The sequence below is a fragment of the Helianthus annuus genome, chromosome 13 (genome assembly GCF_002127325.2).
Source record: "Helianthus annuus cultivar XRQ/B chromosome 13, HanXRQr2.0-SUNRISE, whole genome shotgun sequence".
Classification (NCBI taxonomy): domain Eukaryota; kingdom Viridiplantae; phylum Streptophyta; class Magnoliopsida; order Asterales; family Asteraceae; genus Helianthus; species Helianthus annuus.
Genome location: NC_035445.2, coordinates 84,262,742 through 84,278,253, shown reverse-complemented (window position 1 = coordinate 84,278,253; position 15,512 = coordinate 84,262,742). Strand labels below are relative to the sequence as shown.

General features: G+C 34.1%; 1 protein-coding gene across 1 annotated transcript; it reads left to right on the top strand.

The window, feature by feature from the left end:
- Positions 1-10,760: 10,760 nt before the first annotated feature.
- LOC110898415 (trichohyalin) lies at positions 10,761-14,601 on the top strand. The gene is made up of 5 exons (XM_022145197.2): positions 10,761-11,619; positions 12,806-13,072; positions 13,153-13,326; positions 13,689-13,913; positions 14,001-14,601. The coding sequence occupies exons 1-5, from the start codon at positions 11,083-11,085 to the stop codon at positions 14,469-14,471; spliced, it is 1,674 nt and encodes a 557-aa protein (XP_022000889.1). The 5' UTR covers positions 10,761-11,082; the 3' UTR covers positions 14,472-14,601.
- The last annotated feature ends 911 nt before the right edge of the window (positions 14,602-15,512 follow it).

Sequence of the window (15,512 nt, the reverse complement as noted above, 5' to 3'; positions counted from 1 at the left end):
ATGTTCATACGTTCGAATTCATTGTACATCGAATCCTTATTTGTAATTCATACTTATACTTATTCACGATGCATGTCCATGCTTGTCCTTATATTGTTGATACCTAAAAACCCCTAATAATATGCTTATTTATACAACGGTTAATCATCTAATATGTGACATATACTTGTCACTTACAAACATGTTACATACTTGTACATTACACATTTTTACCTAGTTAAATCATGTTTTATTTCATATTTCACCTTATTACAAGTTAGGGGAAACATCGTTGCATATTATTACACAACTTAATTAACAAAATTACTCATTATAATGTTTTAAAAAATAAAAAAAAATAAAGAAATATGGCAGCCCCAATTCAGCAAAATTCAGCCCCATATAGTTGGGTTTTGTGGGCTAGTTTCAAGGTGTAACCCCTTCTAAACACTTCCAAAGCCCAACCCATTGAAACCCTAATCCTTCCCCCTATAAATACCACTTATAACCAGCCTCCCTACCACTTTTGCAACACTAAAAACTCTCAAAACATCCTCCAAACCGTAGCTGAAAGCAAGGGTTCGAGCAGATTGACACCCCTTCACGAAAATGAGCATAACTCACTCAATTCTTATCCGATTCACTGGATTCTTTTTCCTACTTGCTTGGATAATCATGGGGTTCGATTCCTAGACTTCTCCTTGGAGAAATCAGACCTGGAAATGCCCCGAAATAGTCCATAAACTTTCTGTTTGATTTTTATGTTCTTCAAAACTTGTTTAAACCTATGCAACTTGTGTCTAACACATCTCATGCCTATGTCCTAATGCTTACAACTTATCCCATGGTTGGTTAAGCTTAAAAACAAGGTTGAGACATTTGAAATCAGAGGATTAAACCTCATAAACTTGGTGTTTTGTCTAGGGTTTCAACCCACAAATCATGTCAAACATAGTCTTTGATACATGAGTGATTATGGAACAACTTGGGTTGTCCAAACATACAATCCTCACATGATTTGATGATTTCTATTAGTTAGTTTACTTTACATACATGTAAAGACCTTAGTTCATGACCCTCCTTGGTTGTTTTTACATCAAGTGTAGTGGTGAACATCAAAGGGGTACCTAAATGGAAGCCTTGTCTTCCTACCCCATCCATTACACCCATGACTCAACTTGAGGTACCTAAATGAAGATGTAATGTTCTACCTCTTACTTGAATACTTGAACATTTGGACTTAATAATATGTATATATTATACAACCTAAATACTATCTATGTACACTCGAATCATTGATGTTGAAATCATATTCATTTGTCAAAGTAGTAGGTTATCATCTAAGGACCTAAACCTTGTTATGATTCTTATGGGTGTTCAACTCATGAAATCATTATAACCCTTGTGGTTACCAAGTGTCATACAAGTATTATGTGCGAAGATGAATATTTTGATATAATATTTTCATGTCACTTTCATTCCGAATCTCGACTCTAAACATGCTTGAACTTAAACCTTTACGCATTCAACCTTCCAACCTCGTCAACTTTGTCACATTGGATAGTCGGAAAACATATGCAAACTTTGTGAGTATACTCGTATTTCCCCCTTTTTACTTTTACCACTTTTGGGGTGTAACATGTTTATCTATCAACTTACACGTGAACATTTTGCTTAAACACATGAACATTCCTATAACATGCTTGTATACGTGATGGCTTGATGCTTTAAACTTGGATTTATCTTATGTGTTGAATTTATCATTAACTTCGTACGAGCCAAACCGTGACATATGTAGCGCTATAGGATTAACGACCCGCCCCTTTATCTCGGTTATGTCATGAGTATATTGCGTTTCCTTGGTTTGATATGTTAGACACATACCATATTTAAAGGCTTATCTTGAATCACATGCTTGCTATGAGGAATTGTTCAAAACTTATCTTTTGCTATGTACGTATCAAACTTGTATACTCGCCTTTGCTTTTGCATTGAACTTTATTTTAACATGTTACAGGTGGATGTTGACGATGCATGGAATCTAGTAGGATGCTTAGATACACACTTAGAAAGAATTGTATTTGTATTGTATCATTTTATTATTCATGTTGTTGTACTTTGTTTCAAAACCTTGTACTTGATTCTTTAGAAATGAAATGAAATGATTATTTAAATACTTGTCACAATTATTAGTGTTATGATGTCTCGAGCAATCTTCACACTTCGTCTCATCCCGATGTTTCCGCCATTGGTTGGGGTGTGACAGATTGGTATCAGAGCCATAACTATAGGGAATTAGGGAAAGTAGGAATGCTTTAGCCTAGTCTATAGTTTTAGAGCTTTATTCTTATGTTTTGCTTGAAACTACTTGCATGCTACCTTATTTGTTCTTATTTATTCCTTTTTATCTTTTAAGCATATATGTCGCTTATGTGTTAACACTTGGCATGCTATATTTGCTTTATTATGTGCTAATACATGTTTTATTGTCCCATTCATTATGTGCTATTCTTAATATGCTTCATTGTGCGTTTAAATTTGTTTGTTTATTCCTTTAACATACTCTTTCCCTCATGCATTTTACTCGACTATTCTAAATCCGTAAACACTCGCATTATACAAATGGGACGAATTCACCAAAATAGGCGTGAAACCCACAATTTGGTGAACGACTCTCAATCTATCTATTCTTCTTTTTACACGAGATATCGCCATTAAGCTAGGAGTGAAATCCACATCTTAATGGTAAATCTCAAATTTCAAATTCTAGTGGACCCTTGTCAACATGTCGAAACTAAATTTTGACCCGACGAGTACCAACCACACTTAGGATACGAAATCGTCAAGTTAGGGGTGAAACCCGCACCTTGGCGACTAGTTCCACTCCTTGATATTTTTTTTAATCCCGCCAAGTCTCGAAATTTCGATTGATTTGGGACATGTAGTAACCGGAAGGGTAAATACCGTTAACCGATTTGTCGGCGAGAGTATTTTGTCTATTAGGCCAAAGCATGCTCCTCAAATTCAAAAGACTTTTCGACCACTTTGGTTAGTCAAAGTTCCGTTTTGGAACCATCCAAATTTTGATCAAACATGTGTTTCTATTATTCATTTATTACGATACGATCTTTCATATTTGAATTTACTTTCGATATTCTCTTTTTACACACACAACATATTGAATCTTTTCCATACATTTATACATATGCATGATTTCATATAATTTAAATTCATAATCCTTGTAACGACAAGTGGAGACATATCATCGAGATAGGAGTGATTTCCTTACCTTGACGGTTAATTCCACTCCCCTTTTCAAAAAAAAAAAAAAAAAAAACGACCTCACCAACGAATTAGGGGTGATTCCCTTACCTAGGTGATCGTTACCAAAACGCCTCTTCAAAATATCTTATTATGCAAACTCGATCATATTTTATACCCAAATTGTTTATCATTATTCAAAATACCCACTCATACCGATTTCAAAATACATTGTTTTATCAAACGTACTTCTTATTCTACAATCTATTTTCACTCAACTCATATACACGAGATTCTTAATCATGTCTTAAAACGTCTTATTACTCGAACTCCAAAACCTTACGAAATGCTACCTATCAAGTAACTCGGTCCAACGAAACTCTTGCCCATGAACTTCATATTCGACTTAATCACTAAAACTTGCTCACATTATATCGTCATACTAGAGACTTCCATTCTTAATTGAAACCAAACCAACCTTTCTCAATTACTTATAGGATCTTATAGATATTATGAGATCGTTTTACCAAAGAATATTTCCAACATCAACGAACCATTTGTCAAAACCCTTTAAAATGAACACTAAGACCTTTGATAAATCCCTTTTCCAAGGATCAACGTATTCACAAAAACTCCAAAATTTCTTGTTTTGATGAAACGAACTTACTTTTTCGAAGACCTTTTCCTACACCTATTTTCCAAAACATGTGGGCAAGAAGACTTCATGGGGACCGACCATCTTCGGATTTCGTAAACTCTTTTAAAACAAAGGTAGCATTTCCATTCATTACAAAATACGATATGCATGACCAACGAGTACTTTATGTTCCTTTACATATACAAACTATATCCTACCTTTCAAACCAAGCTCAATCTAATTTTGATTCAACAACTCAACGTTTTGTTTAGACAACTATACATGCACATCATCTTACACATTTTAGTCGATATCTCGCGATAACATCATTTACATCGTTCGTATCTACATACTTAACCTTTTTTTATCCGCAATGTCTCAACGTACACTATATACGCAATATTTATTATTCATATCTACACCTATGTTCATACGTTTATGCTTGTACTTATACACATACTACTTACACGTTTATGTTTATGCTCATACATACATGCGTATTCATACTTAAACTTATGCTCATACTTTCATCTATACTCATGATTCATACATTCGTACCTATACGCGAGGGTAATCCAAGAGATTTGCTTGCGTGGGTCCCCTACATACTTAAGCATGGACTTGCTTACATACTACATTCTTACATGTGCACATTCTAATTTTTTTTTATGTATACCCGGATTCATACACAACTAGTACAAGCTGTGCAGATCATGCGACGATCAAAATAATCGCGGGTGCACACGGGATTATAGTGATAGGCGTATGAGAACCATAGAGTGTGCTACTGCGTATGGTAAGACACGGAACGTAACATGACACCGAAGACGAAACGGGCGTAACATGGTCAAAACATGGTGGATACGCCGCTGGTACTTCCTATATATAAGTGTTTTCACCATGTTACCAAACTTTCGTAAAACGTGCCATGAGAAATTCAGTGTTTTACAGACCTTTTGGACCTAATACAAGCTTTAAACAACTCACAAACGCATCATATCCGATTATCCATGCCGAGACTTCATCTTTAACACGCTACTTTCGTCTATCTAATACTTATATCATTCATATACTTGCATTCATTTAGTGTCAATTGTTCACCCCATACTCCTATTATTCTCCATTATCCTTTCTTTCATATGAACCCCGTTCACATTCAAACTTATTTAAACTCCTTTGCCTATGCGCACGCATACCCGTTTTACCTATGCTTAAACGCCTCAACCCATTTTAGTCAAACAAATTCCTATCCTATCGTTCTTCAAAATTTCGTACTTTTCTAAACGTTTCAAAACTCCCAAGTCTCGATTCTTTTAGCCAAAATGCTTTTTCTCCAAGGTCTTCCTCTTGAATAAATTTCGGGACGAAATTTCCTAAAGGAGGGGAGACTGTAACGCCCTGCTTTTTCATACTTTCCATAATTAGAAAGCTCGCCTTGTAATGCTATTTTTGGAAATCTTGTATTATTGTAGTCGTCTTTTCGTTGTAAAATCCGAGACTTGGATCATAAATAAAATTCGTATTTCTTTAAATTCACCATCTACATATTCATACATGTTCATACGTTCGAATTCATTGTACATCGAATCCTTATTTGTAATTCATACTTATACTTATTCACGATGCATGTCCATGCTTGTCCTTATATTGTTGATACCTAAAAACCCCTAATAATATGCTTATTTATACAATGGTTAATCATCTAATATGTGGCATATACTTGTCACTTACAAACATGTTACATACTTGTACATTACACATTTTTACCTAGTTAAATCATGTTTTATTTCATATTTCACCTTGTTACAAGTTAGGGGAAACATTGTTGCATATTATTACACAACTTAATTAACAAAATTACTCATTATAATGTTTTAAAAAATAAAAAAAATAAAGAAATATGGCAGCCCCAATTCAGCAAAATTCAGCCCCATATAGTTGGGTTTTGTGGGCTAGTTTCAAGGTGTAACCCCTTCTAAACACTTCCAAAGCCCAACCCATTGAAACCCTAATCCTTCCCCCTATAAATACCACTTATAACCAGCCTCCCTACCACTTTTGCAACACTAAAAACTCTCAAAACATCCTCCAAACCGTAGCTGAAAGCAAGGGTTCGAGCAGATTGACACCCCTTCACGAAAATGAGTTGAATTTATCTTATGTGTTGAATTTATCATTAACTTCGTACGAGCCAAACCGTGACATATGTAGCGCTATAGGATTAACGACCCGCCCCTTTATCTTGGTTATGTCATGAGCATATTGCGTTTCCTTGGTTTGATATGTTAGACACATACCATATTTAAAGGCTTATCTTGAATCACATGCTTGCTATGAGGAATTGTTCAAAACTTATCTTTTGCTATGTACGTATCAAACTTGTATACTCGCCTTTGCTTTTGCATTGAACTTTATTTAACATGTTACAGGTGGATGTTGACGATGCATGGAATCTAGTAGGATGCTTAGATACACACTTAGAAAGAATTGTATTTGTATTGTATCATTTTATTATTCATGTTGTTGTACTTTGTTTCAAAACCTTGTACTTGATTCTTTAGAATTGAAATGAAATGATTATTTAAATACTTGTCACAATTATTAGCGTTATGATGTCTCGAGCAATCTTCACACTTCGTCTCATCCCGATGTTTCCGCCATTGGTTGGGGTGTGACAATTTCCTCCTCCTTAGCTCATCAACTTCATCAATTTCTTGATTCAGAAAAATTCGTGTTGCAAACTTGTCACTTTGAACAGTATATTCACCTACACGGAAAAGTATATAGATATTTAATGTATACCTGTCTTTATATTGCCAGAAATAAACAGTATAGTTATGATTTGCAGAAAGTAACAAAAATACCTTTCCATTCCTTACACTTTCCATGCTGTATAACAACCATCACATGCTCATGAGGTGGGATTTTATAAATGAAGTCCTTAATCTGCAGAGCATAACCATTCCACACAGTACACCGCAAAACCTTACAACTACATGAAAAGAATATTCATATCAAAACAACATTGAATGAATAAAAACAAAAAATAAATAAGGAAAACTCTAACATTTATTAAAGTAGCAAATGGTTTCAATTTCAGTACTATATTCACTAAGACTAAACTGTAGACCTCATTTATTACCATGATTCAGCCTTACATACAAACAATATAAACCTCATTTATTACCATTACATGATCCCACATTAAATACAAACATTCTTCATCTTATTTATTAACATCATTAAATACATTTTATGATCACTACATGACTCTGAACATATAAACAACAACTTACTCCAAATCTTCAATATCGAAATTCATCTTCTTAGTCTCCTTTGGAGGTCGATCAAAGATTTCAAGATCACCACAAGAAATCACAGATCCAGCAACATCTACATGATCACATTATACAAGAATATAAGTAAAACTCTCTAATATTATACAAGCAAGACATGATTACAAAAATATACATTACCAACACTCAAAGTGTTTAACGCCTCTCCTTGAAGAATATCTTCATAAGCTCTTAAATTGAAACCATACTCAACACCTTGCCAATTTCTCACACGAGTAACAGTTGTGCATCTATAAAAGTTGATTTTATAAGGCTGCACTACTACTTTATATAAATCTTTATTCTCACCAACACCAAACTTCGAAAGAATCACAACAGCATCTTCTTGCAGCTGTCCATTAAAAAACAGGTATCAGATGACTCTTAATACCTCCTTGAATCTTAGCACCCTGAAGAACATTTAAAGAAATTATGTTCTTAGCATACAACACTACATTTTCTAAAATAAAACGGAAAAGCATAGATATAAATTACCTTCTCATCAATGAAGATGATCTCCATTTTGTAACCCTGATTCCATTTTCGTATAATTCTCGCCTTCATGTTCCACATATCCTTAGCAGGATTCAAATCGTTAACAAAACTAAGATTATTACTGTCAACTGATATTGACATGCTTCTAATTCGGAATTCGGGTTGTGATTAAATTTCAAATTTCAAAATCAGAGAAGATGAAAGCGTGATGAAATATGAAGAGGGAAATGAGAAGAAAAGCCTTATATAAGAAGGATGATTGACAGGAGTTTGAATCTGAGTGACATGCATTAATTGCTAATTACTTATTCCCATGCATATTTAAATTTGAAGTTCCCGGTAATTAGCGTTAAACATCTGCTGATATAAAAGTATTACGGAAGATAACAACATCTGCTGCTGCTAAGTATACATTTGCCAAAGGAACCAGCTGCTACTTTCTCGTAGATGGGCAGTGGTTGCCCTTTAGAATGTGGGCCAGACCTTTAAAATTTGAAAATACACAAGGCAATGGTTTGATGTGGGCCAACTTTGAATTTTAAACTCTTTTAATATTAGGCTTTATGATGTAATAATGAGATAAGAAAAGCCTTGTTGGACACCCTCTCCTGCTGACACATCAGCTTTTCTAATGTCACTTGGATTTCTCATTTTATAGAAAGTATAGATAGATTAATTAATAATTAATATAATATGCTTCGTTACTAAACACTAAAAAAGTATTAAAGAAGTTTCCTTTTTTCAAATAATACTATATAAAAAATTAAAAATTTGTAAATAAAAGTTCATTAAATGACAAAAAGAGTAACTATTTATAAAACAACACATTTTAATATATACTTAATTAATAATTAATATAATATGTTTCGTTACTAAACACTAAAAATAGTCTTAAAGAAGTTTACTTTTTTCAAATAATACTATATAAAATATTCAAAATTTGTAAATAAAAGTTCATTAAATGACAAAAAATAGTAACAATTTATGAAACAATACATTTTAATAACCAACTGGGGTAGTCCAGTTGGCTACCGACACCCTCCTCTTCCCAGAGGTACCGGGTTCGAGTCTTGGGAGTTACATGGAAATGCTCAGGGTAAGAACTCGGCAAGGGGAATTCACCGCGAAGCTAGCTTGGTCGGGTAGCGGCTCCCGGAGTGGGATCACTTCGGCGGTTGAGAGGACCGTGCACTATCCCCCCCCCCACAATACATTTTAATATATAATTAATTAATTAATAATTAATATAATATGTTTCGTTACTAAACACTAAAAAAAGTATTAAAGAAGTTTACTTTTATCAAATAATACTATATAAAAAATTCAAAATTTGTAAATAAAAGTTCAATAAATGACAAAAAAGAGTAACTATTTATGAAACAACACATTTTAATGTTTATTTAATTAATTAATAATTAATATAATATGCCTCGTTACTAAACACTAAAAAAAAGTCTTAAAAGAAGTTTACTTTTTTCAAATAATACTATATAAAAAATTCAAAAGTTGTAAATAAAAGTTCATTAAATGAAAAAAAGAGTAACTATTTATGAAACAACACATTTTAATATATACTTAATTAATTAATAATTAGTATAATATGCCTCGTTACTAAACACTAAAAAAAGTCTTAAATAAGTTTACTTTTTTCAAATAATACTATATAAAAAATTCAAAATTTGTAAATAAAAGTTCATTAAATGACAAAAAAGAGTAACTATTTATGAAACAACACATTTTAATATATACTTAATTAATTAATAATTAATATAATATGCTTCGTTACTAAACACTAAAAAAAGTCTAAAAAGAAGTTTACTATTTCAAATAATACCATATAAAAAATTCAAAATTTGTAAATAAAAGTTCAATAAACAACAAAAAAGAGTAACTACTTATGAAACAACACATTTTAATATATACTTAATTAATTAATAATTAATGTAATATGCTTTGTTACTAAACACTAAAAAAAGTCTTAAAAGAAGTTTACTTTTTTCAAATAATACTATATAAAAAAAATTCTAAAGTTGTAAATAAAAGTTTATTAAATGACAAAAAGAGTAACTATTTATGAAACAACACATTTTTTTATATATGCTTAATTAATTAATAATTAGTATAATATGCTTCGTTACTAAACACTAAGTAAGTCTTAAATAAGTTTACTTTTTTCAAATAATACTATATAAAAATTCAAAATTTGTAAATAAAAGTTCATTAAATGACAAAAAAGAGTAACTATTTATTAAACAACACATTTTAATATATACTTAATTAATTAATAATTAATATAATATGCTTTGTTACTAAACACTAAAAAAAGTCTTAAAGAAGTTTACTATTTCAAATAATACTATATAAAAAAATCAAAATTTGTGAATAAAAGTTCATTAAATGACAAAAAAGAGTAACTATTTAGATCTAGAGGGTTTAGAGAGCCCCATCCTTAAGAGTATGGGTCGCCACGTTACCGCCACGTAGGAAGGGCTTGAGGGTGATGGACCTACGGGGTGGGGGATAAACCTCTTTATATATATATATATATATATATATATATATATATATATATATATATATATATATATATATATATGTATGTATGTATAGGTATATGTGAGAGAAGGAGAGAGGGGAGAGGCCCGTCACAATCGTCTGTGGGGAGCCGGGGACGACGGAACGGAAGGGAGGGAGGTGGTGTCGGGGACCGACGCCGGGGCTCGCCGGGCCTTAGCCGGCCCCCATACCGTCTAGTCTTATGAAACAACACATTTTAATGTATACTTAATTAATTAATAATTAATATAATCTGCTTCATTACTAAATACTAAAAAGAGTCTTTAGGAAGTTTACTTTTTTCAAATAATACTATATAAAAATTCAAATTTGTAAATAAAAGTTCGACAAAAAGAAGTAACTATTTATCAAACAACACATTTTAATATATACTTAATTAATTAATACTAATTAATACAAATATGCTTCATTACTAATTACTAAAAAAAGTCTTAAAGAAGTTTACTCTTTTCAAATAATACTATATAAAACCATTTAGAAGTTTACTTTTTTTCAAATGACATTATAAAAAACCAAAAAAGGTATATCTACAAATACAAAAGTATATAAACATTAAAAAACAACCACATGAATTTATACATCTTGTGAATAAATAAACAAGAAGTATGTGTCAACAATAAAAGCATGAGGCTCCGTATCACCCCCGTTGCTACTTTTCAGTCTTCTTACTATCATCCATCAACTTGTTGGTTTTATTTAAACACCTCGAACTTCGAACTTCGAACAAACAACAAAACACCTTCTTCATATAAATCTAATCACATCCCACTTTAACTTTCAACTTTCAATTCAAAATCCATGTTCTTTCCTTCTTCCAAGGTTACAAAAACACCCAAATATAATCTTTGTAAACCGAGTTCACTAACCAAAAAAATGTCAACAACAACAACAAGAAGAAGGAGTTGTAGGAGAGTGAAATGGCACACAACACCACCACCACCCAGCCCCAAAATCATCAACCTACCCAGAAGACATACTACTCGCCGGAGAAAACCCAGAACCACCGTGAGTATAACACCACCGGCGACGGTGGCGGTGGCGGAGGTGGTACGGAGTAAAGGGAAGTTGGGGAGTTTGTTTGGGGTGGAGAGAAGTGCTCCGAGTATTGTGGTGTTGAATGCGGAGAGGAGAGAGAGGGTGGAGGCGGAGGAGGTGGTGGTGGAGGAAGGTGGTGGTGGTGGGTTGGAGGAGGAGCGGTGGAAGTTTCAGGCGGAGATATTGCGGGCGGAGTGTAATTTTTTGAGAATGGAGAGGAAGTTGGCGTTGAAAAAGTTGGAGAAGAATAGAGTCAGGATTGAGAGGACTCTTCAATCTGCTTTGCAAAATCTTGCTAATGTAAGTAATTTTCACAACATTTTTGTCTTAACATTTTTTTGTTTTGAATTCAAATTTTATCGAATTTGAAGATTATGGTTTTTGGTTTGATGATGATGGTTTTGATTCCCAGTTTGAACCAGAATCGGGCCGGGCCGGCTCAACTGTTTTAGGGGTAAAACGGATTTTAAAATCAGACCATTTTCGTAATAGAGAAATGTTTTTTTTGTTAGGATTGTAGTGTAAAGATAAATAGAAATGAGTCTTATTATACAAAATACTCTTATCGTAATAAGCGAATTAACGGAAGAAGCAAATGAGGAAAATTTCTCCCTACTACTTAAAAATGATGTTTAATTGCAAAATGTAAAAAAGAAAAAAATTCGTGATTTAATTATAATTACTCTACAATTTGGATAGTAATTATAATTACTCTACAAAATTACATAATTGCTCAACTAGTGTAAAATCATGATTTTTTTTTTGAATTCTTAGACTAAAATACGTGCTTAATAATTAGGGAAAAAAATTCAAAAAAAAAAAAAAGAGTTAAATGTCATTTTAGTCCTGTGGTTTGGGTCATTTTGCCAGTTTAGTCCAAATGTTTCATTTTTCACCTGTGGGTCCAAAAAGTTTTCATTGTTGCCATTTTAATCCACTGGGTTAACTTCATCCATTTTTTCTGTTATTGAGAAGGGCAATTCGGTCATTTTATATGTAATTATGTGAACTAGAAAGGCAATTCGGCCATATAAAATGACCAAATTGCCTTTCCCGTTAACATAAATAATGGATGAAGTTAACCCAGTGGACTAAAATGGCAATGGTCTTTTTGGACCCACAGACAAAAAATGAAGCCTTTGGACTAAACTAGCAAAACGGCCCAAACCACAGGGACTAAAATGACATTTAACTCAAGAAAAAAAAATCTAAACTTTACTTACTATGTTAAGGATATTTTGTATCTTAAGACTCATTTGTACAATAACTTAACCCTAGGATTGTAACACGTGAGAATATGATGCTACCGTTTTTTGTATACGGTTTTTTCAAAAGACACAATAGCAAAACTTCCAACGGATATATGAAATTTCCCCTTTATTTTACGGTTGAGCCGCGCTTGACCCCGAATCGTACAAGTAGCTAATGCACAGAAATATGTATCACATAGTTGTGAATTTGAGTATTAAAGTTGATCATTTTACAGGGGAGAAAGAAGCTTTGTGAAGGGAAGAACATGGAGGTGGTGTTGGAGGAAGAAATGAGAGAATTAGCAGAGAAATTGGAGGAGTTGCAAAGTAGCTATAACGGTAGGAAAGATCGCGAGCTTCTAAAATGTAAGAATTTCGATAAAAAAGCGTTGCGTTTACAAAGAAGATTAGAGAAGCTTGGAGGTTTAACAGATGATGAGTTTGGTGAAGTCAATGAAGATGGTGTTACTTTGACTTTCAAAAGTCAAACTAAGTCAAATGATGTAAGCTTCACTAAGCCCTTGATCAATGACAATGTTTGTTATAAATTGTTTTTTTTTTATTATATATTGTATATATGCAGGTGGACATGCTGGAAAGAAAAATGGAGGGGTTATCGAAGGGTATGCTAGATCGGATGGAGAAGGAGTATGGATCGATCATAAACAGTTCGGTTGCTAGTTCGGCTTCTACATCAAAACGGATCGATTTTCCTGACCATTTGTCTTTTTCTAACAGATTCTCAAACCAAGTAAAGGTACTTGATCAAGATTTATTACTAACCCTGGGCTTATTGCTCAGTGGTTATGGAAATGAGGGAAAGACTCCTGACTGAATGGTCTTGAGTTCGATTCCTGATCCACCCAGGTTTTACCGGCTTTGCATTGTCGTGCCCTCGGGCGGGTGCAGGGTCGGGTTTTCCCCGGAACTGGTGGCATGGTGGGCTAGGGGCTCCGTGCGTGCAGGTTGGGCCTGCCGCGGGCTACCTTTCGGCCAATGGGTGCCGCGTACGGAGTACCCGGCGATTCTTATGTTGGACGTTCAAAAAAAAAAAAGATTTATTACTCAAAAGTTTCTTGATTTTCTTTGTGTAAGATAAAGAACTCGTGTTTGGAACAGGAACCGTTGGTCTCACAAGAAACGAACAACAGATGCTCGGGTCGGTGCAAGACGTTGGTGAGAAAAATAGTGGAGCAAGTGAGAGCGGAAACCGAACAATGGTCACAAATGCAAGATATGCTTGGAAAACTGAGAGAAGAAATGGAAGAGCTTCAAACTTCAAAGGACTTTTGGGAGACTCAAGCTCTTGCTTCCAATCAAGAAATCAAAACCCTCACGTCTAATGTAAGCTAACGTTTATGCGTATGTGTAGGCTTAACGTTAACCCCGCGTGTGTTTTTAAGCGAAATTGTTTCGTTTTGGTGGTTAAAGGTTGAAGAATGGAGAGAGAAGGCAATCGCGTATGAAACAAAGGCAAATGAACTTCAAACCGAGGTTAGTTTGGTTAAAGGTGAGCTTGAAAAGTTAAAGAAGGATCAAGCAAAGGAAGTCGCGTCAACGTCCAAAAAGACGGTTGTTTCTTTAAGTAAACAAATCGAGCGGGAGACAAAGAACGGGTCGAGTTGTAGAATGAACAAGCAAGAAAAGGTGGAGCAAAGTAAGAAAGACTCGCACCCGTTGTCACTCGGGAAACAACTTGCAAGGGAGAAAAGGATATTGATTTCGAGATTGAAGGAAAACCGACCGAACGGTAATGAAATATCGAGTGAGGGGAGACGAAAAGGGGTGAGATCTCCATTCAAAGATATTGGGAATTCATCATCTTCAGCAGGTTCGATAAGGCAGAGTAGTAATGCAATTTTCCCATTGCATTGCCCTGAACCTGCAAGAGTGGAGGATTAGCTACTTAAAACTGAAAATTTTCTTGCTTATGGTGTATAACTTTTCAGTTTTAGCCTAATAATGCACTAGTTGAAACTCATGAAACTGGGATTCTTTTTCTTTTTCAGTGCAACTACTAATGATGGGTCTTTGAAGCATTCCTTAAAGTAGAAGGACCATAACTGTAAAGTAGAATATTAAGAATGGTTGATTAATTCTCGAGTAAATTAATTTTTGAGTCCCTATGTTTTAGGGGTTTTAATCACTTGAGTCCAAAATCAGAAATTTTAACGCCTGAGTCTCTAACCGCTCATTTTATAACATATTGAGTCCAACTTTTTAACACTTGTACTTTTAATTTTGGGCTCAAGTGGTTAAAACCACTAAAAACAGGGAATCAAAACGTTATAAAATGAACGGTTAAGGACTCAGGGCGTTAAACTTTTTTTTTATTTTGGACTAAACTGGTTAAAACCACTAAAACATATGGACTCAAAAAGTAATTTACTCTTAATTCTATGTTTTGTTTTTTGGGTTGGGTTGCGACGGGTCAAGTTTGGCCCATGGACGGAACACAAATGGGCCGATGAGGTGTGCTTAATTACTTGGGCCAAGTATAAAGTATATGTTCCAAGGTTGTAGGGGTTTGACCTTATACAGTTTGAGTTACACACCCTAAGTGGTATGTTCGGTTTGGGCCGAAGTTTAAAGCTTACGACCCAAGTCCATAAGTTGTGTTGTGTAAAGCCTACCCTCCACAACGCAATGGAAACATGAATGAATCATTTTGGTGAGCTTCTAAAGCTTTTAGCTAGGTTTTAGACCCATATATTGGATTTCTAGTCATGGAACATGTAACTAGTGTCTAAGATTATGGCAATTCATATTCATATATGATGTAAAGTGTTGAGCAATAATACAAGGATAAGCAACCCCCCCCCCCAACCGGCGGGCCCATAATCTCTCCTTGTGACGTCTGCTATTTTGTCGCCTCAGCCCTTTCTCTCTTTCACCTAAGCATCAATGAGCTCACGGGTATCCGCATTAAGGATGCTCGAAAAC